The sequence below is a fragment of the Typopeltis vanoorti genome, chromosome 12 (assembly GCF_054136105.1).
Source record: "Typopeltis vanoorti isolate ZY-2024b chromosome 12, IOZ_Tvanoo_1.0, whole genome shotgun sequence".
NCBI lineage: Eukaryota > Metazoa > Arthropoda > Arachnida > Uropygi > Thelyphonidae > Typopeltis > Typopeltis vanoorti.
The window spans coordinates 109,530,720-109,557,086 of NC_143560.1; the positions used below are offsets into that span (position 1 = coordinate 109,530,720).

A 26,367-nucleotide genomic window follows, 5' to 3' on the forward strand; every position below is an offset into this window, starting at 1 on the left:
AATATCTTTAAATGTTTTCTTATTCTGTAGATATCCAGGTGACTGGACCTGTGCACAGAAATCCAAATGTGACACTGTTACCTTATACAATTTCACTGTTGGGTCCTTATCTCTCTTTGTCAGATTCTCTGTAGTGTGGCAATTCTCTGAGGTATTTTCACAGCTTTAGCAATATGTCCTCAACACCAACTCCCTATTTGCCATCACTACCATATTCCTCACCTGTTACTTTTATCCAGGAACTGGAGCAAAGTACCACCGTTGGCATGAGAACCTTCAAAATTTAAAAAAAAAAAAAAAAAAATTATATAATCTTGATGTTCTTCGATTCTAATAGTGAAGATGTTGATGTGAAAAGGCGTGAATATATCTGTCTGTAAAGGATGGCTTTTGTAAATAGAAAATTCACTATTGAACGTTAATCTAATAACAATCTTTCCTTTTTTGGATACTTTAACACATCGTAATAACTCTACTGGTTATACTGAATTTTCTGTTTACAGACAGATATATCCACTCATCTTCACATTATCATCCTTCACAAAAAATAGGTATTATCAAAAGCTTTGTACACAGAGCACTTACTCTATTATTTAATGGATACAGGTAGACCTTGATACAGAAAATATTTGATAATTATCATCCCTCTTCCTTATTACAATCAGATGTTATAAGGATCAGCAAACCATAAGGAACATCTGAACAAGTAGCAACCACCCTTCGCAGATATAATTTGTACACTACTTTCAAACCAGCAAGGAAGTTATCAAATTTCTTACCACCTATCAAAGATACATTATCACCTCTTTCCTTGCCTGGTGTTTATCAAATACCCTGTTCTTGTCTTCTTTGATAATTTGAACAGATCGGTAGTTCTGCTACCATTAGAATCAAAGAACATCAAGATTATATTAGATTTTTTTATTCTGAAGGTTTAGACCTTGCTTCGCATGCCATCGACACTAGACCCAGTTCACCAGAACCGTGCTAAAATGCTATACTACACTAAGTTCAAATTTGAACTTAGTGTATGTTTATTTTTTGAATCGTGTGAAGCCCTATACCACCGTCCTAATCTTAATCGAACAGACTGTTTGCCTATTTCTAAGTTTGGGGAAGTGATTGCTGTTAATTGTTTATCATTTTTGTTTATTTAATAATTTTTAAATTAATTCATTGACTATACAATTATTTCCAAGTTTCTGAACTCTAATAGTGCTTCCTCCTACTGGACAGTTGCATCCGAGGCTGTATGACTCCTTGTATTCATAATTTAAATGTTGTTACCAGTTTTCCGTTTTCTCCCTGAAAGAAGCTCATTACATATTGAGCAAAATATATAGGGGTAATAAATTATATTTATTTTTTTCTTACATGTGTGAAGACGTGATTCAAAAATTATATTTATTATTATTATTATTATATATGTGGATCCTGTCCACAAAAAGTTGTAAACGTATTGTAATTCTGAAGTAGTGCGGCTGGCTAAGGATTATTAGATGACCCTCAAACCCTGCTCTAGAGACCAAACATGGAACTTCATTTCGACTCTCCAAATAAGCTGGAAAGTGACTCACACTAGAAGATGAAAGTCATCTACAAAGACCTCACTGGGATTCGAACCGACAGCCTGTTGGTTGGAGAGTGGTACGCTCTAACTTCAGCTTCATATTCTGCTTGCACCAAAGCACACAACATATGCAAACCAGTCATCAGCATATCCAAATTGCGACATAATTCGTTAAACCATAGCTTAAACATTGGGTCATAAAGCTCCTAGTAAAATAATAGCCCGACCTACCTTTCTCTTGCAAGCAAGGCTCTTTTTTAATTTTTTTTTAAATTAAATTCCCTATCATCTAGATTATCTCATATTCATTAATTCTTTCTAAGACCTGTACATTTAGTTTATATCTATCTAATACTCTCTTCTCAAATCGTGTATATTTGCATTTATTCGCATTCAATTTTAAATCCCCGGACACTTGCAATTTTTCATAGCCATCCTCTAAAGAACTGAGTTTGTTCGAATAGCTGACTACTCTACGACCGAAGCTGATCACTTAGCTTCGTGTCATCAACACAGAGGGAACATTTTAATATTTTATACCGAATCATATTACACAATATGGGTCCTTAAAATACCACATTTTGAAAAGAGTATGTCATTTTTTCGTTTCTCTCTACTTTCCATCATTTATTTGCTTTTGCTTCTTTTTTAAATTCAAAATCGATTTGTTTAGTTTAAGAGGATATTCGATGATCGTCGCCTATGTGGAACTGAAAACAACAATTTACTTTCCTTAATATCTTTTTTTTTTTCCAAGAATTCCTGCAATTTTTTAAACTTCGAATTTTCTTTACATGTCAGAGAGAGAGCTTGTGTTCCAAATAGTGCTGAGATACATAATACATTAGTACTATGTACTCCAACCACGCGGTTCCCAAGAACACCTGTCTATATGAATTCGGACCAAGATTTATGGAGAAAATCTTCCGATTTGACATAAAGTTCGTCACCTCAGCAATGAACCTTGCTTAGTTGAACTGACAGTATCTCTATGGTTATGCTTGAAACATTAACGCATTTATTTTGGATGCAAAGGGCCGGGGTTAAACTCCATCTGGGTTGCAAGGAACATTTAGAAAAGTTTTTCACCTGAAGGTCAGTTAGCTGATCTTTTACAGAGATGTCAAGAGAAAGTATGAATATAAGTAAAGTGTGATAAGTTTTCGCGAAAAAAAAAATTAGGTTAGCTTAGGTATAGGTTCATTTAACATAAATTTAACATTAAAAAAAAAAAAGATGTAGAACATAGGTGATGGTAAATCTATATACTATTCATAAAAGTTGTTTAGCATTGAGATGAGTGTATTAGGTCTATCAGTTCTTTATTTCCGAAAAAACACATTCATGAGAAAAAGATTTGTTTATTTTTTTCAAGAAAACATCAGATATCAGATTTTCAAACAGGAAAGCACACTTCTATCTCTGAACATGTTGTCTAGCTAACTCGCCTTTCACTGAAATTCAAAAACTAAGGATGAATTAATTGAATCACATTTATTTTTTCCTCATCATCACGATTTTCAAGGATTTAGGCTTACAGTAGCTTGTTCTGATCTCAGAAGTTATTGTTGAATCTCTTTAGAGGACGTCCTGTTTTTTTCTTTTTTCCTAATGGCTCGTAATTTAAAACTTGTTTTGGTAATCTTTCTGTTTTCATTCTTTGGACGTGTTCCATCCATTTATATTTATATTTTTTAAAATTTTTTTCTATTACTGATTCCAATTTTAATTTTTGCATAATTTCCTAATTTCTTTTGTTTCAAATATAGTATACTTTGTAGTTTTTCTCATAAACTTCATTTCAGCTGTTATTAATCTTTGTCTTTTTGCTTTATTGTCCAGATATAATAGATAGACCCGGTAGGGCTAATGTATTGTATGCTGTTAGTCTGGTTTGTTTTTGTACTAGGTTTGGTTTAAATATAGAGTTAATTACACCTGTTATTTTTAAGTATTTCGTAATTTTTAAGTTTATATCTTTTTCATTTTCATATGTGATCATACATCCTAGGTAGTTAAATGAATTCACGTGTTTTAAAATCTTGTTATCTATTATTATTTTCGTTCTTATTGGATTTTGCTCTTTAAAGACCATCGTTTTTTTTTCTCTTTTTTATTTATTTTTCTGTTGATTTCCCATTATAAATCTTGTAGAATAATTAATAAGGAATAAAACATAAAGTTTGTGGAAATTATTTTCGGAGTGTGATTAATATGATGGCTTCTCCTTCCCTTTCACTCATCAGATTTCTTTTTTTTTTCCTGGTCGGAGGCTATGATAACAGATAAAAATTTATATTCAGCGAATTGAAATTTCTTCCTATTTTACGATCACGTGTAGATCCACAGCATACAGGTTTTCGAAAGTAGATTTGAAGGAATGAATTGGTTAATTTCTGTAGTATACATCTATATATTGGATATGTTCTTGCCGGTTTGTCTCTTTTGTGGGATGAAAACCGAGTTTCCGGAAGGGAAAAAAAAAAAATTCCTCATCAGTATGAGACCGTCTAACTCATCTTCACCTTCAAATGCCCGTGATAAAGGATCTTCGCATCCTAAACGGGAATCGAACTCAGGGCTTTTCAGTCAAAGTGCATCGTCGAAACTGACTGGTTTATTGAGGCTCAAATCGAAATTAAGCTAATGCCTTTTATTCTCTTACAGGGAGTAGGAGAGGCTTTAAATCCTATCTAGCTTTTAGAGACTGAGTGGGCATATAGCCAATCAGAGATAGCCGGCCCAAGGCTATCACTAATTATAGGCTCACCGATGAAGAGACGAGCAAACAAGTGCTGCCATCTCTTGTTGCCTAACCCTAACAGGGTATATATTACTATCTGAAATAATGTGAGTTCTACGGTCGATTTTCTTGAGTTTACGGAATGAAAAACCAGCTTGTCCGCGCAGAGATCGATTAACTCGGGAACCGGTCGAAGAAAGGATTAGAAATAAGTTCCTCCAGTCGGCGACTAGGCTCGAACTTATAAGTTCGAGTCTAGTCGCTGAGCTTGAAATTAAAAGATATATTTGAAGAATCAACAAATTTAGTTTGAAAGATTTAACTTTTAGAAATAAAGGCAAAGATTTTTGAAATCAAATAATTACCTTAATGTCTCTAGCGGAACGTCTCCCAGAAGATAGGGATTCCAGTAACCTGCACTGCCATCTCCTGTAGTGTTTGGACTTAGTTCTTCCGCTATTACTGTGATATCAATCCCTGGCACATTTTCTATAGCATACACCGCTGTACCCATACCAATGATGCCTCCTCCTACAACTGCAACACGGGCTCTGTGCATTTTTGCTAAAACATTGTAAACAAAAATGAATTAAATGTGTTTAATTCATTTAAATGTGTTTAGACCTCCTGTTTGAGAACTAGAATTCTGTATTTTCTATGCAGAACTTAAGAGATGAGTATTAGAAAAATATTATCATTCTAAAAGATATTAAATTCACCTAATTTCCAATATAAAATATATAAACGTAACAGCAACTTCGAGAAAAAAAAATTAAAGAATATATGAGTAAATATGAAGATAATTCTACAAAAAAATCTGTTAATATTTTTTGAAATATTATGGTGTTCATAAGAACATTTTAGATTAAATGAAAGATGAAGTCCATTCCCCCCCCCCTGCAAGTAGAAATAATCTGTGGACTATTAAAAATGTAGCTAGAAGAGATGCCACATCCCAAATATAGCCTATCTTCTCATGCCTGAAAGAATCTGAAATGGGCGATTTTTGCAAGTGCAGAATGTTAGACCTGGTTACATTCACCTTTATAAGGGAACTGTTTATCACACGAACGTGCGGTAAGTATAATAGATTTTCATGGGCTCAGTGAGGGCCCATGAAAAGCTATTATACTTACGGCATAAAATCTTTCATGTGCAAGAGTTTATTTTTGTCCCCCTTTTTTGGCAAAAAAAAAAAAAAACGATAGAAAGAAATTCTGCTTATAAATATTATATGTTTATGAATCGGTCCCCACGGCAGCAAAATTTAAAATTTAAAAATTAAAATATAATACTGATTATTTTTTGATATTCCATTTCAGGGTCCCCTTTGTCCTGAGCCCTGTGCCTGTGGACCCGTTGCACCTGCCTAGTTGCGGCACTGCTGCTATGGTGGATGTGCTGCTGTCATTCAAAGTATCAGACATGAAAATTCAGGATATTTCGTATGTCCTTTTGATACCATCTTAGACTGCCTGTACAGTCTTTATAATTCAAGACCATGTCTTTCATTATATCTTACCCTCAACACTCTTTCATTCATTATATTTTACCTTGTTCGTTTGAAAGGAAACGAATAAGGAAAGAAAGGAGTTTGGTTTTTATTAGAATTACGACTCCGAATCAAGGATGAGTTCGGAATATTATGGCTGTTATTATTTATTTATTTTTATGTGGCTCCCACCCACGAAAGGTTAATTTGTAAACCTATAGTACATTCATACCTTGGGTGGGCTAAGGATTATTTTCCCCTCTAATTTTTATTAATTATTTAATAATATTTTTATTTTTTCACATAATTCGGAAACTGTGCTCTAGAGGCCAAACATCGAACTTTTTCAAGCCACTTCAGATTGTCCCACTTATTGGAGGTGGGGCGATCTAAAATGGCTAAAAACAATCACAAACATCCATTGCAAGGTTGGGATTCGAACACATTGTTGGCGCGAGAACGGATACGTCCTTCAGTCGAGAATAACTTTTAAAGGTCATCCGAGATTCGAACCTCGGCCATTCTAACTGCATTGCAAATATCCATGTTGTAACTCAGGAAGACGTCACTGATGTCACGTCAAAAGGTGATTAGCGATGTCAAGCGGTTTTGCCGCTAACTTTATCAACGTGAGATGTGTTCCTAGACAGAACAGTAACTAATATGGAAGTCTATTTGTGAATTCATAAATAATCACACTAATTTAGAGAACAGATGATTTTTTCAATATTTTCAGTGATAAGTGGTGTGGATGTGGTCTTGATCTTTCTTCATCATTGGCATCTGTCCTTTTTTGAATAAATTCGCTTGTATGCGTTTGCTATGCAAATCGCTGTTCCTGTGTTGCAGTCTTATCAATTCGGCATCTGATGCACTTTTCACTCCACTCTGTTTTCTTCAATACAGTGTAGCCAACATATGTTTACTCAATAATTCAGGAAAACAACTGATTATTCAAGGCCAAATGCATTAATAACAATCAAGTTCTTTGTTTACAGTTGCTATAGCTTATAGCAGGGTTTTCCAAAGCGGGCTCCACCGAGTTTTATGTGCTACATGAGGAAATTTATTTTTATTAATTTTTTATATATTTTTATTTATTTATTTTTTCGCATAATTCGGAAACTGCTTTCCGAAATTTATGTTTTTTTTTTTTTTTGTCTGAACTACAACACGATTTAGTCTCTAAATTAAAAGATAAATTTTGAATTCAGAGACTGACTTATCACTCATATACAGGGTGGTTACCCAGTATATGAGTGATAAAATTCCACGTACAAACTTTGAGGGGATTTAGAGAACATTTTTTGGTATCTGATTATATGATTATGCATCGTTGTAGCTAAGCCTAATTTCGCTATTGTGACAGCTTGTAGCTGTTAAATCTTCTTTGTAGCTACGTATGTAAATCCTTGTGTTAGATATTTTTGGTTATTCATATAATGACGTGTTTGTTGAAACATTTTGAGAATGATATGCTATAGTGATCGCTTTCTTGTTGTTAAGCTTAATACTGCCATTCTCTGAGCATATATACTGGATGTTAAATGAAATCTATTGGTTATAAGTGTATAATACTGAGATAATTATTTCAAGCAACGTATGTAAATTTTGTTAGGTATTGTTTAATGTTGTTTAATATGAGTATTTTATTTTAAACTTAGTTCAGAACTCAATATGATATCAAGATCACAGACAATTTGTTTGAAAGTGCACAATCACACATCTAATATATTATCTGTTTTTAATAAATTACTTGCTAGTGAAAGTTTGGTGGATGTAACATTATCGTATGAAGGAATGACCCTTAAGGCTCACAAAATATAGTACTATCTGCAAGCAGCACTCTTCTGTACAGCTTATTTTTAGAGAACCCAAGTAGTCATCCTGTTGTGACATTAAATGACATGAAGTTCAACGACTTAAGGTTGATGATCCAATATATGTACCATGGTGAAATTAATATTTCATGGGATATGCTTCCATCATTGTTAAAATCTGCAGAGTTCCTAAAAATGAAAGATTTTTTGGAAGTTGCTAATAAGTACAATGATTCTGTGGAAGGCATACAGCAGAGAGCTTTAGATTATGATCGTCACGAAGCAGGGAAACCAATCATTGTTCAGTTGGTTGCTGAGGGCCAACTGTCAGATGAAAGTGTGCATACGGGTGTATTGTCTTGTTCAGTGTCTGATGCCAACGTTGATTCTCACCTACCAGTCACAACCTTGGGTAGTGATGACAACAGTCCTTTCATCAATTCAGGTGAATGTGTGCATAACGGTGTGTTGTCGGATTCTGATGCTGCAGTTGATTCTCACCTACCAGTCACAACCTTGGGTAGTGATGACAACAGTCCTTTCATCAATTCAGGTGAATGTGTGCATAACGGTGTGTTGTCGGATTCTGATGCTGCAGTTGATTCTCACCTTCCAGTCACGGTCTTTAGCGGTGATGACGGTCCTTTCATCAATTCAGGTGAATGTGTGCATGACAGTGTGTTGTCGGTTTCTGATACTACGGTTGATTCTCACCTGCCAGTCTCAATCTTGGGTATGTCATCTGAATCAGCCATTTCTTCTGTGGTTGCTGGGGATGTCAATCCAGATTACTTAACATCATTATCATCTTGTGTGTCTATAGTATCCTCTCTTGAATCTGCTGGCAAGGTAGAAACGAAAGATTGCGCAGTCCATTCCACATCTTCTAATATATCAAATGTTTTGCCTGTATTAAGTGACTCGTATGATCGCAGAAGTTTTAATGTAATATATGATGATACATCTGGTTTGACTAATATCCCAAGTTTAAGTGATCATCAAGACTTCGCAGTTAGCTACCGTCAGTCACATAGGGAACATACATGTTTTATACAGCCATATCCCAATGTATCTGATAGAAGCATGTGGAGTAGACTGTGTTGTGCAAGTTCTCCCGAAACAAATGAACGGACATTTTTAAATGACTGTAATATATTTTATAATTTTGATCGGACCAAATTGTATAATCTATCTTTTAGAATTCCAATATGTTCTAATGTTTTTTATGGAATAGGAAGTATGGGGGGATTAAGAATGACAAAGTATGAGAATGACAGAAGTGAATATGTGCATGGAATAAATAGTGCAGAAATAGATACACACATATTGCTGAGTGATATACTAAAGAATGTGAGAGAGGTTCAGGAACAAAAACAAGCATCAATGGGAGTAAATGTCAAGTTAAGAAGAAGCAAAAAAGATGTTGTGTTGTATGGGAATTCTATAATTAAGGGTGTGAAGGATGGTAGAGTAAATAAAGCGTGTTATCCAGGGTCAAAGATTAAGGATATAACTGGGGCTGTGAAATTGCAGAAAGATAGAGTGAGTGAGATTATTGCAGTTATAGGGACGAATGATCTACGTAGCGAAAGATTTTCTGTAAGACGGGATTTGAAGGAGTTAATGATAGCAATGAATGCAAAGAGTGAGAGTGGAAAGATCATGGGTGTGCTACCACGATTTGATTGTGATGAAATGAACAGAAGAGCAATTATAGTAAATGGAATGGTGTCAAGATTGTGTAAAAGATTTTGCAAAGAAATGAAACTGAATATTCATTTTATGAATGTCTGGGATGAGTTTGATAAAAGGAAGGAGTATTTTAAGAGAGATGGTTTGCATTTAAATGGATTAGGAGCTTGGCATTTAGAACATTTATTGATAAAGGACAGAGTAAAGGGTCATAAACAGGGAAATGGGATTTGCTAGGGAGGCAGGTGATAGAGTCAGCTGTAAATCGTACTAAGGTCATTAATTGCTGTGAAATTGGGATTAATTGTTCGCAGAATGCAGAATGTTAACAGTATACAGAGTGGAGTAATTCGCACACAGGGAGATAATGGGAGGAAGGGAGTATTGCAGTTTATGTATACTAATGCTCGAAGTATTAGGAATAAGTGTGAAGAATTTTTGTCATTACTTAGTACAACACGGCCAAAAATTATAGGAATTAGCGAAACTTGGTTAACAAGAATGATATAGTTATTGGGATTGAATGTAAAGGGTACAGTATTTTCAGGCAGGACAGAGATGACAGAATGGGGGGAGGAGTTTTATTAATGATAGATGAAACATTAAAGCCAAAAAAGATAGGAGTACCTCACTGTGACAGGTATGTAGAGGGCAGTTCATTAGAGGCTGTTTGGTGTGAGATAGAGATTATCAAGGCGAAATATGTAATTGGTTGTTGCTATAATCCAAGGGGAATAAGGGAGAATGTAGATAGCATGTTGTATTGGCAAATTAGCACGATGAGTAAAGGTCAAGTAATTATTATGGGGGATTTTAACTTTGGAGACATAGATTGGGGGAAGGAATGGTCACAAGGAACAAAGGAAATGGAGTTTATACAGTTGTTAAGAGATAATTACCTGAGACAGCATGTGGTGGAAGGGACAAGAGATTCTAAAGTGTTAGATCTGGTCATAACATCGGAGAACATATCAATAAGTAATTTAGTTACAATGTCTCCACTTGGGGAAAGCGATCATGTGGTCTTGACCTGGGAGATTGAAAGACGTGCTGAATATTCTATTAAGAATGGGTATATGTGGAATTACAAGGCTGGTGATTATGGCAAGCTGAAAAGTCAGCTTTCAGCTGTACTATGGCATGAGAAATTCAAGGGGAGAGATGTTGATGGTGCGTGGGAGATTCTCAAGGAGTATTTGAAGAAAGCTGTATCAGACTGTATTCTGAGAGTCAGAAGGAGAAATCAGGTAGGAGTAAAATGGATGAATAATACTATTAAACAAGAGTTGCAGATAAAGAAAAGGTTGTGGAGGACGTATAAAGAAAAAGGTGATGAGCGTTCCAATGAGCAATATAAGGTACAGGCAAAGAGAGTAACCTGTATGGTAAGGAAAGCCAAAGCTAATTATGAGAGGAAGCTAGCTGATGAATCTAAAAGAAACCCTAAAGAGTTCTTTCACTATGTGGCTAGTAAAAGGAAGAATACCCATGGAAAGATCACTTTAAAAAGTGTTGATGGTAGGGAAATTACTGAAGCTAATCAAATAGTTGAATTGCTTAGTGATCATTTCGCAAAAGTGTACCATCTTCGTAGTGATAGTGCAGTGTCAGATGTGCCATTGACTGATGAGAGTATAGAGATAGATGAAATTGAGGTGCTTAGTATATTAAAGAACCTTAATGCTAACACTGCCATTGGGTTAGATGGCATATCGGCCCATGTGTTACGAGAATGTGCAAGAGAATTAGCAACTCCTCTAACCAGAATGTTTAATTTAAGCATCAGCTCTGGTAAAGTGCCAATAGAGTGGAAAATAGTTCCATTGCACAAGGGAAGCTCTAAGAGTGAGGTTGCAAATTACAGATCAATAAATATATCTGGAGTGGTGGTTAAGATTTTGGAGAAATTGGTTAAAATTAGAATTCAGGACTGGGTGGACAGCAATTTGATACTTTATAAGGGACAACATGGTTTTGTGAAGGGTAGGTCTTGCCTAAGTAATTTGCTTACTTTCTATAATAAAGTAACAGTGGAGTTGGATAAAGGAAATCCTTACTCAGTGATACTGCTTGACTTTGCAAAGGCTTTTGACAGGATTCCACATGGAACTCTGTTACATAAATTAGAGCAAATGGGTTTGGATCCGAAGACGGTGATTTAGATTAAAGGATGGCTGGTGGACAGATATCAAAGAGTGGTTTACGGAGGAGCTGAGTCCAGGAAAAGGCAAGTGACTAGTGGTGTACCTCTAGTCATTCTTGGTCCTCTATTGTTTAATTTTTACATCAATGATATTGGAAATACCTTGAATGGAAATATTCACTTGTTTGCTGATGATGCAAAATTGGGAAGAGAGATAATCAATTCAAATGATGTGAATATTTTACAGGATGACTTAAATAGGCTGACGGTATGAACTGAGGTAAATGGCTGTCAGTTCAACGTGGCTAAGTGTAAGGTGATACACTTCGGGAGGATGACATCGCATGCTGTTTACTATATTAACGGAACTGAACTGCAGGAAGTTGATGAGACAAGAGACTTGGGAGTTATTGTGGACAGAGAACTTAAGTTTAAAGGGCATATTGCAAAGATTGCCAAAACATCACATCAAATTACATGGTTGTTGAGGAACACACTAACAAGCAGGGATTTTATTGTTCCACTCTATAAAGCATTAATAAGGCCGCATTTGGACTATTGTGCACAGATCTGGTCGCCAGGATTTCTTGGTGATGTGGAAGTGGTGGAGAGAATTCAGAGGCGGGTTACAAAGATTGTTGCAGGTCTGTGGGATGTTCCCTATGAGGATAGATTGATGATCTGTGGGCTCTAAAAACTAGCTGATAGACGTAGGAGAGGAGATATGATAGAGGTATTTAAATTGTTAAAGGGATTTTACAGGATTGATACTGATGATATTCTTAAGACCAGTGCAGGATGTGAGAGAACGAGGGGCCATCCCTGGAGATTGTGTAAGAGTGTGGTTAACAAGGGTGTTACGACTAGATTTTTTACTTGGAGGGTTGTGAATGGGTGGAATGCTTTGCCAGAGGTGGTTGTGAATGCCTCAACTGTGAATGAATTTAAGGAGAGGTATGACAGGTATTGTGTAAATAATGGTTAGTGTGTCAATATCGGGTCTCCCGCGATGAGTCTTTTGACTCCATGGAGACACCGTTAAAATAATAATAATCATCAAAATCAACCATATTCACATAGGAAAGCATGATTGGAGGGTAGTAACAGGGACACAAAGATACAGAAATAACACAAAGCAGTAAGCAGTGTAAAAAACTTTATTAGGCGTAATAACTGAACAGTTCAATAGTAGTTGGAAACATAATATGGTAAACGAGGCGCATGTCTGCTATCTCAGCGTTCGTAAAACGACGCATACTCTTCTTACGACGTCGAAAGTTACCTGGAGCGCTGGCGAACAGCGCCACCTATCACTTTCAGGTGGCGTTTCCGGTCATGCTTTCGTATATTAATATGGTTGATTTTGATATACTCTGCCTCCCCTCAAAGTTTGTACGTGGAATTTCGATCCACTCTCTATATTTGCTAATTTAAATGAAACAAATGTTTCATTGCAAGGCAGCAAAGGTTACATATTTCAAGGTAAGATCAATACGTTCCAACGCAAACTAAAGCTTTGGAATGAATGCGTTCTTGAGGGAAAATATTAGTGCTTTGAACATCTCTGTGAATTTCTTTTCGCCAACCAGCTTTCCCTACATGCAGATATAAAAGCATCTATTTCTCTACATCTATCTAAGTTGAGGGAATTAGTTGGCCAATATTTTGTTCCTAATATATATAATTTTCTTTGGATTCAAGATCCATTTGTTGATTCCACAAATACATAAGTCTTGTCTTGGAAGGAGAAGCAGCAACTAATAGAAATTTCAACTATGAACTGAAAGCCAAATGTAAAGAATGCGAACTGTCAACATTTTTAGATTGAATTATATGAAAAATACTCAGAAATTGCTGTTCAATCTTTGAAGTTTTTGATACGTTTTCCAATAACATATCTCTGTGAAAAGACGTTCTCGCTACATGCAGCTACTACATCATCTGTCCAAAAAGAAACCGAACTTTTCGAAATAGAAGAAACTAGTGGCGCTACCTGTTGTATCTTTTTGTTGTCGAAAGCGGCAATCTTCATTAGTGTTGTGTGAACTGTTTATGATATTTGTTTCATTAGAAGCCGAGTTATAGTGCCAAGAATGACAATGTGTTTTGACGAACGGTCGGAAAATGAGTTTCAAATAGAGCTGCGACTGACTTTTGTGTTAAACTTGGTAAACGTTTTAGCGAAACGCATCAAATGCTTCAAAAAGAATACGGTGATGAATTGCTTATCCTGTACTCCAGTTTACGAGAGGTTTAAGCGATTTCAAAGTGGTCGTGAGATGCTTGAGGACGACGAAAAGCTGGGCCGTCCAAAAACTGGACTGAGCGAAGTTAACATCCAAAAAGTACATGAGGATCAAAGAAAACCCGAAATCGTCCCTGAGATTGATTGAAGATGAATTAGGGATTCCAAAATCAACTGTGCACAACATTTTGACCGAGAGTTTGGGCCTTCGTAAATTGAATTCGCGATTTGTTTCCCACAAGTTGACCGACGACCAAAATATGTATCGAATTGAACACTGCAAGGACCTTATTAAAACCGCTCGTAAGGACTCAAACTTCCTTGAAACGATCGTTGTTGCTGGTAACGAAACGTGCAAATTTTCAGTATGCAAATCTTATTAGAAAAATATCACGAATATGATGTAAATATTTATTGAGTATGAACTCGAAACAAAGCGCCAGAGTGCTGAGTGGAGACCACCAGAAGAGGGACATCCAAAAAAAAGTCGCTTGGAGAAGTCAAAAGTAAAGACGATGCTGATTTCTACGATTCCAAGGGCATTATCCTCAAAGAATTTGTTCCACCTGGCCAAACGGTCAATGATGACTTTTATCTCGAAGTTTTGAAGAGATTAATAGCGAGAATTGGTCGCGTACGGCATGAATATCGTGAACGACCGACCGTTCGTGAAAACACACTGTCACTCTTGGCACTATAACTCGGCTTCTAATGAAACAAATGTCATAAACAGTTGGCACAACACTAATGAAGGCTGCAGCTTTCGACAACAAAACACAACAGGTGGCGCCACTAGTTCCTTCTACTTTCGAAAAGTTCGGTTTCTTTTTGGACAGAGGGTGTAAAACTAAATATAGAAACAGGCAAAATGCAGAAAATGATATGATGCTACAAGTTACGTCCATCACACCAGACTTTGAAAAACTTTGCAGTGAAAAACAACAACTGCACTGTAGTTATTAAAATGAACTTAATTTTTTTTTTTAATTTAGAGCACTAAATTATAAAATGCTGAGTGTTTATTGATTTCTTCCTTTTTTTCATGTTTATTTTAAGGATTGAGTTGTGAGGGTTCCGCAAAAGATTTTTGCTTGCTTTAGGGCTCCACTTTAGCAAGAATTTTGGGAAACTCTAGATCTCAATAGTGGGAGCAATCGAAAATAAATAAAATACAGCATTGTAAAATGCTTTCCGATTTATCCGTAATACCAGGTTTACATTGAAATCTTGGCAGAGCAAATTTTCAGTATGCAAATCTTATTAGAAAAATATGACGAATATAATGTTAATATTTATCAATTATAAAGTGACTTCTGACAAACGACGGAGAAACTGGACATTTTGGGTATCCCTGCAAAACTGACCATCAGCTACAACAGATAAGGTCAAAATCCAAGGTGAACACTCACTCACTCTCCAGAATTTAAAGTGAATCGATGTGTCCTTCGGCATGGAAATATCTTATCTATATTTCTACTCAATATTAACATAGAAAATCCATTTATATTAAATCAAATAGGAGCTGTAGTTGCGAGCCATACACAGTACTTGGACATGGACCTGATAAAAGTGGTAGTTATTTACGCGGAAGAAAAAAAAAACTTGAAATAAAATAAATCTGAATCTTATAATTTAATGAGCACAGCAGTACTAAATACGAACGAGGCAGTACCATATTTACTCAACAGAAACAAACTACAGTTTTTTTTTTTTTTTTTTTGTAAAAAAGTATTATATTGTATAACGAAAAAAAATCGAATATAAAAAAAAATTATTAAAATAATGCGTTCGTACAGCATTGTGGTAATGCTTCTGCTTCTATCTGAGTGCTCCAGTTTTAGTCACTTGCTCTATGGTGGTGGTTTAACCCTTTTCGGTCGTATCCGACTCTTGGGTAACTTTGTAGGCGAGTACTCTGCCACAAAGTATTTCAGGTTATGTTTTTACAGGATAGTTCACCACTGCTTTCCACCTCGTTTTATCCGGGCTCGAGATCACCATATAGCTGACGAATTAGACCTATAGCTGGGACGTAAGTATTCATGACTGTAATTTATGTTTTCACGGGGCCGGTTTGCCTGTTCTGGGGGACAAAAAATCCGAGTTTCCGGGTGAAAAAAACCTCTACCTCCGTATGAGACTGGCTAACTCACCTTTCGTTGAAAGAGACCAGATAAAGGCTGCTCACGGGAATGGAACCCAGGTCTTTCCGACCAAAGGGCTTCGTCTATATCACCTGAGCTACGGAGGCTCCACTGGTTCTATTGAGGAACCTTATCTGGTCCTTTTGTTTAGCTGATTCCAAAGTCGTCGATCTTTGGCATAGGGAACTCGAGGAAACTTACTTTTTAATGCCACAACTCAGACAAATTCGAACGCAGAACTCACGCATTTCAGAAAATAATATGGTAGTTAGTATTCAGGAATACGAGGTGGTCGATGCCTGACATACTTTCGATCCGAAATCGTCGGCAGCACAGAACTCAAAAAACTTGGAAGACTGTATAGCTAACTATTTCCAAAAGTTAATTAGGGTTAAAGAGTTTTACTAACTCCATGGAAAAGAAAGTATTAATTTATTATTTTATTTTAAAATTAAATGTTATGAGAGAAATATCGTACTGTATCCAAAGACAGTGATTAGTCAGTATATAGCTCTACAGCTGATAGATCTGAAACTTACTACAAACAGTTTTATTTATTTATTTTTAAGGTACTGAGTTTAGTTTTCCTCTGACCGAGGAGTCTTTTCATATGAGTGCGCCAGTTTTTATTCCTCAAACAAAATCAGTCTGATCCAATAAAAACAGTAGAAATCGTGACAATGTGTCCCACTGGCTAATCACATGATTACGCACTAACAGGGTATAACCGTATAAAGACAAAGAGATTCACATTAAATGTTATAAACAATACTAGAAATGATAATGTACTAACTGTCACTGTAGAATAAACTGACTTGAATTGAATTTGACTAAGAAAAGACGTTTAGTTCAGTTGGAAGGTTTTTCTTATGCTGGCAAACATGTTGATATTCTGTTTTCTATGCTCTGGCGATTCCAATGAAGCGACCAATTTAAGTATCAACATGATTATGTTCCCATGTCGTACTGCATGACCAACATGGCTTTAGTAAATGGAAATTGTACGATTAGACTGACCAGCATAAAGCCTGGGCTGAACTTGATAGCACGGCTGGGAAGAACCAGCACGACAAATTCACTACAGGAAATGTGTGCATGTTTCTGACGGAGAATGAGCCAAAATACTTGTGCCTGCTTATTAACATTTAGTGGAAGCACCCCCCCCCCCCCTAAAAAAAAGCGTTTTTAATCAATGATCTTCTCTCTATCTCCGTCTTCTAATTTCAAATCACAGTTTTGCCGAAGACAATACTTTTCATTCCTCATTCGAGAAACCCTGCAATACTCAAATGACAGATTTTCCATAACCAATGACTTAAATATTGTCTCAACATCCTTAAATGGGATGAAGGCAACCTACTAAATTTCAATGCATAAAAACTCAGGCCTGTCCCATTACACCAAAAAAGATTGTACTTTACTCCCGCTTACTTTTGGTAATGTTCCTATTTCCTTTCAAGATCAGCTTTCTCTTCTTGGATTGACTGTCACATCCGATTTATCCTGGTACAAACATATTACATACATCACTTCTTCAGACTCTAAAAAGCTTGGTGTTCTTTTCCATTCAAAACATTACTTCTCTACTTCTCTTCTGCTCAACTCCTAACACTGTGTTTCATATCCGATCAACCTTGAAACATTGCTCCCTGGGGCTCGTGTACAAAAAACCTCTCTAAGAATTCTGGATTATGTACAGAAGAGGGCGATCAGCTTAATAGGTGAGCCCTCCCTCCAAGCACTTTTCCATAGCGTTCTGTTTCTGCATTGTAGGTGCTTTTATGGACATTGCTCCTCCGAATTGGCCACTACAATTCCTCCACTTTCTCGTAACCGTGTAAGAACTAGAATAGTCACTGGCCAACGCCCATACACCGTCCAGCGTCAAACATACGGAACGAACTTCTCTTCATCCATCTCTATTCTTGAAACAATCCTCCAATACTGATTTTTCCACCAAGTACAACCTCAATTTCTCTAAGAAATATATCAATTGATTAATTCTCCTTCCGTGAACACTTATCCATATATAACACTGTTATGTTATAGGTCTTGTTCGGGGTCACAAAAAAAAAAAAAAAAAAAAAAAAAAAAAAAAAAAAAAAACGGCCAACTATGTATAGCGGTCGATGAAACAAATTTTTTTTTTTTTTTTTGACTTAGTGGTATTCTGAACCCCTGATTCATGTCCTCCTTAGGTACAACTATTTCATGAATAAGCCAGCTTTTTTTTCATTATGGAACTTCCTGCAATAATAAACTGTATTTTTGTTACTACTAAGCTACTAAAATGAGATCCTCCGTAGCTCAGTCAGTATAGACGAAGCCCTTTGGTCGGAAAGAACTTGGCTTGATTCCCGTCTAGGATCCTTTATCTGGTCTCTTTCGATTAAAGGTGAGTTAGCCGGTCTCGTACCGGAGTAGGGGTTTCTTTCAACCGGAAAAGTTTTTGTCCCCTCCAAAACAGGCAAATCGGCTCCGTGAACACATGCATCTACAGACATAGGACACTTGGGAAGACATTGGACTAACAACTTTATCCTTGGGAGGAGGGGGTTGAGAAGTCCAAGTTGGACAGCTAAAAGAATCTCAATGGTTCGTGAAAGCTTAAGAAGTTACTAAAAGGAATGAATTCTTTTCTTATTTAATGAGAATAATGATATCGCTAGACTATCTTTGTGGTATTAACTCTTCTGAATCATGAAATCATTTGAAATAAATGAATTTGCAGTTGATTCCTTTAGAATTAAGATGTCGTTTGAAGAAAGCCGCTAAGAATATGAAATTTAAAATTATGTAAAGATTGTGGAATGGAATATTAAAAATAGAAAGTAAAAAAGAAAGCATCGAGGTCGAAACGTACCAAAAACAGTGAACTAAGATAGTGAATGAATTCAGAATTTGGAACTAATAATAAATAAATAAAACCAATCTAGAAATGATAGATAAAAATATAGCGAAAGGAGGAACGAGCATGATACAATAGTCATTTATGTTTTGGGAAGAAATAGTATTAAGATCTGTTTTCCACCTGTAAGGTAACAATACAGATCAACAAATGTAGAAAATACTGGAGTGACAGACGGCTAAATATACTCATATATACTGTTTATAATGAAATGAATTAAAAAACAAAATAAATGGATTACTATTTTAGAAAAGTTTAACCATTTAAGATTTTTCAAACCGGATTTCCTAAATGAGCATAAATTACTGCACTTCTGCTTTTAAAGCATGTCAAACTAATTTTAAAAATATATCTCGTTTTTTGCTTCTCAATAGAGAGTAATTTTCAAAATACCAATTACAACGCTGGCGTTTCGTATGAACCAAGAGGGTGGGAAGGAAAGAAGAAAATTTCGCCTCTGAGTTAGAACAAAATTCTCGGATAAGTGAAAGCGTTATAACTGTACAATTGACTTTATATAATATTGCATGCAAACGACGTTTTTAGAGAACTAATATTTAATGCAATTATGTTTGTTAAATCAATCAATCAAATGTTTATATAAGATTCATTGTTATCTTAAAATTAAATTTAAAAACATCGAATTTTGCATACTTAACGTAAGGACTAAGGTGGCAGCTACTTACTACGGCGTAGAAGAAGAAAACTAACGAATACACATATATAACGAAGGAACTATTTGATACACGCTGGTTGCACCATCCGACTAATCAGACTAGAGTTCAAGGCTAACTTCCAACGCTCCATATTACGATCAGACCTACTGGTTGCAGCACTGATAATTATCAGAGGCTTCGACTGTAATATACTAAAGCACAAATAAAAGAAAATGATACAGACTGTCATAAAAAAAATTAAGACATTGTAATAGACAGCCCAAAAAAGATCGTAATATCGTTCATTATCTCAACAACTGAACCTAGAGCCGTTTTTGGTAATGTACTATAGACATAATTTTATCTAATTTTGCCATAAAAATTGATTAATTATAGGAAATAAAGAGAAAAAAAAATTATAAAAATTACAGTTCGCTTGATCAATTTCCATAGTTCGATATTTCTGTAATTTTAGAGAGAACTATCATGAATGTCTGCAGACGTTTACATCATTCACAGAACTGTATTACACACTGTTAAACTCAGGTAATAGTTCGAAACTCTTTAAATTTCATTTGGCTATAAAAAGATGATAGATCTTTAATATCCTTATGGTGTATTACAATTTCATATCATTCTGACAATAAAAATGGAATTTTAGTGAAAAACAACCATGTGCTTTCGCGCAAAATTAAACCATGAACTAGCTTCACACTTAATGCTGGTAAACAGTAACATATGCTCTCCACCTCATTAGCATTAAATTTAAACCTTTTATAATTGCTGAATGGTTAGTGTATTTGCTCTCAAACCAACCGGCTGTGGGTTTTCTAATCATCCAATCTTAGACACGGATGTCCTATGAATTTCATCGCCTGTGCGAACTCACCACCTTGTTGCAGGCTTGAAGTGACTCAAAATGTACCCTGTATGGTGTCTCCTGGCTTCCAGAATATCTAATCCTTAGCTCATATACCCAGATAATTACCTAAATACATATGTTGTATATATATATACTAGCAGCCATTCGTGGTAATAATAATAATATCAATTAAAATAATTTTTACCAACAAAAATGCACCCGTTGATTCACACAATGAAACAAGTGAACACAGGGTCGTCGCCAGATTAGATCGCGCCCTGAGGCAAACAATTAAATATCGCCCCTAATGGATTATAAGACAAAAATATAAGAAAATCTCCAATTGCTATTTTATTACAAGAGAAACATTAATGCAAAACAATTACATAATAATATTAATCAATGCGTTAAGCCGAAAATTGCTATGTCTCCCCGGGGGTACGCGTACCACAATTTGAGAAACACTGATCTGATAAGGGTGGGAGATTCTAAAATATTTAGTTTTAGTATGTAGGACTATAATTTTTATTATTATTGAAATATAATATAATAAGCACATTAACTAAACTAAACGTTGTGTATTTGTAGAATATCTTGTTGCCGTAATACAGCATCTACCGCAATGTGGCTGAACAAGCGTCCTTATTAAGCGGCGTTGTGAGACAGGTTGCCTCCTTGCTACACCCTGTCGCTGGTAGAGCATGCATCCTGAAATCATCAAATTCCTGATATCATGAAAGAAATGGTGCACTTATGTAGTCTTTGACAGGGGAAAACACGAGCTCCAATTATTGCTGAAAAGTCAGATGTGTAGAGCTAAGAGGAGAAAGAAATAGAGGTGCAAAAAAGTTTTCTTATAGTGATTCTATGATAAGAAGAGTGCTTAATGAGAGCTTGATGAAATCGTGTCTCCCATGTGGAAAGTGAGGCGCTTGTGATGCAGAGAGAGATAAAGTGAATTGAGTTGATTGATTGGCAGGCACGAATAACTTCATTGGAGAAACATATGTTATGAAAGATGTGTTATTGGAACCAAAAAAAGAAGCATGAGAGAAGACCGAGTCTACTGCCACAGTATAATAGAGGGAAATTGAGGATGACTATAACTGTAATTGAGTCACTGCACAGCTTGTGCAGGAGGAATGGTGTGCAGTTTGTAGTAGATCTATGGATTGAACTTGATTGAACTAAGGACTAATGACTGAAATGTTGCATTTAAAAGAATTTGGAGGTGTGTATTGGGAAAGCATTGTTCACTGAGTGTGTAAAAGTGCAAAGTCAGGGAAACTAGAGCTAATTGGGTGGCGGGGGGTGCGAGGATACAGGTGAGAGTATGTGCAAGCATCATGAGGCCAAAAAGTCCAAAAACGACCAATAAAAACTAAAAGTGGGAGTTGAACGAGTAGTATCTCTAAGCAGGAGCTGCAAAAAATGAAAATGTTGTGGAGAGTATATAAAGAAGAAAGTAATCAGCAAGCTCACAAGCAGAGGCAAGAAGGGCAACATGGTAGGAAGGCAGAATCAAATTATGACAGGAGCAGATCAAAGGAAATCCAGATTCTTTTTTTTTTTAATGTGGTAAGTAACAGGAAAAATGACAATAGGATAGCTTTAATGAAAGCTGATGGTAGAGAGATGACAGACGCAGGCAATGGGTGATCACTTTGCAAAAGTCTATCATCCAAGTAAAGATATTTCACAATATCAATGGCTAGATCCCCAACTAAGCTGTTTTTTTTTCAACTAAAGTCTCAACTCTGATTAAGTTCTAAGGGAGCAGAAGAAAGGCAATTGCGCTTGAACAGTGAGGTAATGAATCAGAGTTATAGACCAACTTCCTGCCTAGTTGGCCTGAGTGGTTAGTGTATCCACTCTCCAACCATCAGATTGAGAAGTCTGAATAACAGTGGGTGTGATTTTGGGAGATGAATTTCATTTCCTGATGTAAGACTACTTCCCTTCTTATTGGAGGCTTCAAGTGGCTCAAAGTTCCATTTTTGTCTATAAAGTGAAATTTCTGGACTATATAAAAATAAAAAGATAGAAAAAATAAAATAAAACTAATAAAAAAAAAGGAGGAAAAATCCTTAGTCTGCATGGTACTTATGCACTATCTCTTCTTCTTTGGTGCATCAATCCGAAGATTGGTAATTATAGCAGCACATCACAACATCCTATCTTGTGGCCTCCTTTTTATCTCTTCATAACTCTTGGAGCCAGTTAGCATCATTGTTATTTATATATGAAATTCTTGGTCTGCCTCTTGTCTTCTACAGTCCCCTCCATTATTTCTGTAATCAGTTTCTTCATGCCTCAAATGGTGTCCAATTAGGCTTTTTCTTCTTTTATTGATATGTTTCATTAATGACTGCTCTTCATGAACTATATTTAGAACTTCATTACTTTTCCTTTCTGTCCAACTAATTTTCATCTTTCTCCAGCACCAAAGTTCAAATGTTTCCAACTTTTTCATGTCTTGTTTTGTTAGAGTCCAGGCCTCCCAACCATATAATGCAATGCTCCATATGTATGTTTTCACTAGCCTTTTTTTAAGCTGGGTGCGAAGTCCTTTACTGGTAAAAATGTTTCTTCTGTTATAGAATGCTTTTTTGACTAGGATTATTTGTGCTTTAATATCTGATTGGTTTCTTCCATCTTCTGTGATAAGTCTTCCAAGATATTTAAAAGAGGATACCTGTTTTATTAGGTTATTATTTATTTCCAGGAGAAGATAAGCTAGGTTCAAAACTATATAAATACACAGGAACAAGATTCAAAGAAAGACTTATTATTTTTAAATAAAATTTACTCAACTGGTATCTCCCCAATAGAATGGAAAAAAGCAATTGTGATTCCTATCTTTAAAAACAGTAATAGAGATGACCCTAAAAACTATAGAGGTATCAGTATACTAAATTCCTGTTACAAAATATATAGCAGAATCTTAAATAACAAACTAATGAAATATTCCGAAAACTTTATTTTAGAAGTACAGAATGGATTTAGAAAAGGATGATCATGTATAGACCCGGCCTTTTGCCTAAAATTAATAATAGAGAAAAGAAGAGAATACAATTTAGAAACACATATTGCATTTATTGACTTTGAAAAAGCATTTGACAAAGTTAAGACATTTATTATTTAATATATTAAAAGAAAGACAAATACCAAATAATATCCTAAAAGCTATCACAAGTATATATGAAAATATTCAAATACAAATAAGATTAAATCACGAGCTATCATATACGAAAGAGATAAACCAAGGGGTCCGACAGGGATGTCCCCTCTCAGCAACTCTTTTTAATATCTACTTAAACGAAATAATAATAAAATGGAATAAAAATTTACATCAAGGAATTAAACTTTCTCCTACAGTAAACTTAAACACTCTCCTCTTTGCAGACGACCAAATAATAATTACAAATTCTGAAGATAACTTACAGAAAGCTATTTTAGATCTAAATGAGATATCCAAAGATTATGGTATGATAATATCAACAGAAAAATAAAAAACTATGGCCTTTAAAGGACAAGATCCAGTAAGAACTAAAATAGTAACAGATAACAAGATCTTAGAACAGGTGAATTCATTTAACTACCTAGGATGTATGATCACATATGAAAATGAAAAAGATATAAACATAAAAATTGCAAAATATTTAAAAATAACAGGTGTAATTAACTCTATATTTAAACCAAACCTAGTTCAAAAACAAACTAGACTAAAAGTATACAATACATTAGCCCTAATGTATTGTATTGTATATTTCGCTTCCATACATTAAGACTAATGCATGGAAGCGAAATCTGGACAATAAAACAAAAAGACAAACAAAGATTAACAACAGCAGAAATGAAGTTTATGAGAAAAACTGCAAAGTATACCCTATTTGATCACAAAAGAAATGAAGAAATTATGAAAGAATTAAACCAAGAACCAGTAATAGAAAATATTAAAAAATATAAACATAAATGGATGGAACACGTTCAAAGAATGAAAACAGAAAGATTACCAAAACAAGCCTTAAAGTACAAGCCATTAGGAAAAAGAAAACCAGGACGTCCTCTTAAACGATGACATCTAAGGCCGGAACAGGCCATGCTAGGCCTAAATCCTTGATACCATGATGATGATGATGATGAAATTATTAATTACATTTTAGGCTGTACTGTGAAGATTTCTTCCATCTTTGTTAAGGTGACTTTTAGTTTGTTTTCGTTATCAGCTATAACTGTTATATCATCTGCAAACCATAGCCAGTTAATATCAATTCCATTTATCTTAATTCATGTTTCTATTAGTTCTTTCAATTTATTTATTGCATCTTCAATGTACAGATTAAACATTATTATGCACTATAGGTTTACAAAAATCTTTCATGGATGGGAGTCAGATAAAAATCACTATTATGGGAGTGGTGGTAGAGGTATTGGAAAAGTTGATGAAACAGTTTATGAACGGGTAGATAAAAATGATAGACATGAGAAGACAATTTTGTGAGAGGTGTTATGCTTTATAGTAATTGATTCAGTTTTTACAATATCAGTTGAGATGGATAAAGAGAAAAGCTACACAATGGAAAGAGGAGATATGAGTTACCAAAAGTCTTTTCTTCAGCATGACTAGATGGTAGAATGAGGAAGATCATCACTAGCAATTAAGTGTTGCTAATAAGGGCATTAAGATTAGATTTCTGAATGGACAGTAGTGAATGAATGGAATACGTTGCCAGAGTCTGAGTGATTTGCTGGTGAATGTGTTCAAGGAAAGTTATAATAGGTATTGTGTAGATAGCATAAGTCTTCCGTGATGAATCTTCAAACTCCATGGACATGCAGAACAATAACAACATTATACTTGAATTGAAAATTCCCTCAATTCTAACCATTTCTGCAATCACTGATACATTTATGCATGAGTAATCAGAACACTAAGTGATTCCATCTACATATCCTATACCTAAAACAATGAATGATTTTCATCACTTGGTATAAGACTATGATTTTGCTTACTAGAGACCTGAAATTGCTTGAAAACATCCACATTTCATCTCTAGAACAGTTTCTGGATTATTTAACCTTGAATGCACTCACAGTATTAAATGTGCTATAATTTGGCAAATTATAGCGCATTTAATACTGTGAGTCCACTTAAGGTTAAATAATCCAGGAACTTTGCTCTAGAGATGAAATGTGGATTGAACAATTTTAGGCCTCTAGTAAGCAAAATCGCAGTCTTACACAATGTGATTAAAATCATTCATTGTTTTCAGTATAGGATATGTAGATGGAATCACTTAGTGTTCTGATTATTCGACAAATTTCATGAAAGTGATTATCAGTCATCTCCACCCCCCCATGCAAGTATATAATTGATGGAGAATGCTATTAAATTAAACTTTTTTTTTTCCAAAGTGAAGATCTGAAATATTCTGATAGGGATATCTCTATTCCATTCATACAGAATGGAATAGAGCTTTGATCATTTCAACTTTTTATTATCACATTTTAACAGCTGAAAAAAATGGGAATGATTATATGTGAACAAAATAGTTCTCTGTCATTCATTTATCATCACAATTTAACTCATATTACAAAAGATACATCACAGCATCTCCCTACTACCAATCATCAGAGAAATCACATATATTAAAAATTCTGGCATGTGAGCAAGTTCAATTGTTACTGTGTGTCCTGCCATAAAAAATTAGCAATTTAATGTGTATGTGAATAATAATTTTCACTCACTGTTAATGAAGGTAGAAGCATTACATCCGTTTAACTGTTCACAAGCATCCTATTATATCTTACAAGTTAAATATCTGATCAAAGTTATCTCAAAAAAAAAAAAGTTACAGCTCATAAATTACTTGCTAAGTTGTTGTTCTTCATCTGAACTACTACTAAAGATAGTCTTTCGCTGTCTAATTCAGATTTATGTTAAACGTTTCTCTTCTAATATACTTCTTACTGTAGACGAAGTTACTAGATCAGCAAAAAGAACATGACTACTGTTTCATTCTTCATTGTAAATCTACATTCAGCCAACCATAACACAGCAGGAAAAATAACATGTTGCAGACATGTGA

The 26,367-nt window shown here is 35.1% G+C and overlaps 1 protein-coding gene across 3 annotated transcripts in view; it reads right to left on the reverse strand.

Annotated features, from left to right (window-relative positions):
* Positions 1 to 19,554, reverse strand: part of LOC150101132 (D-aspartate oxidase-like) — a 122,685-nt gene extending 103,131 nt beyond the window's left edge. For 2 of the 3 annotated variants that reach the window (XM_090402239.1, XM_090402237.1), the window contains exons 1-2: positions 19,412 to 19,469; positions 4,679 to 4,877 (exon numbers count right to left, since the gene is read on the reverse strand). In XM_090402239.1, the coding sequence (XP_090258365.1) occupies positions 4,679 to 4,872 (194 nt within the window). In that variant the 5' untranslated portion in view covers positions 4,873 to 4,877; positions 19,412 to 19,469. Of the gene's footprint in view, positions 1 to 4,678; positions 4,878 to 19,411 lie in introns of all 3 variants that reach the window. The other variant, XM_090402238.1, reaches the window with a different exon arrangement.
* Positions 19,555 to 26,367: the final 6,813 nt, after the last annotated feature.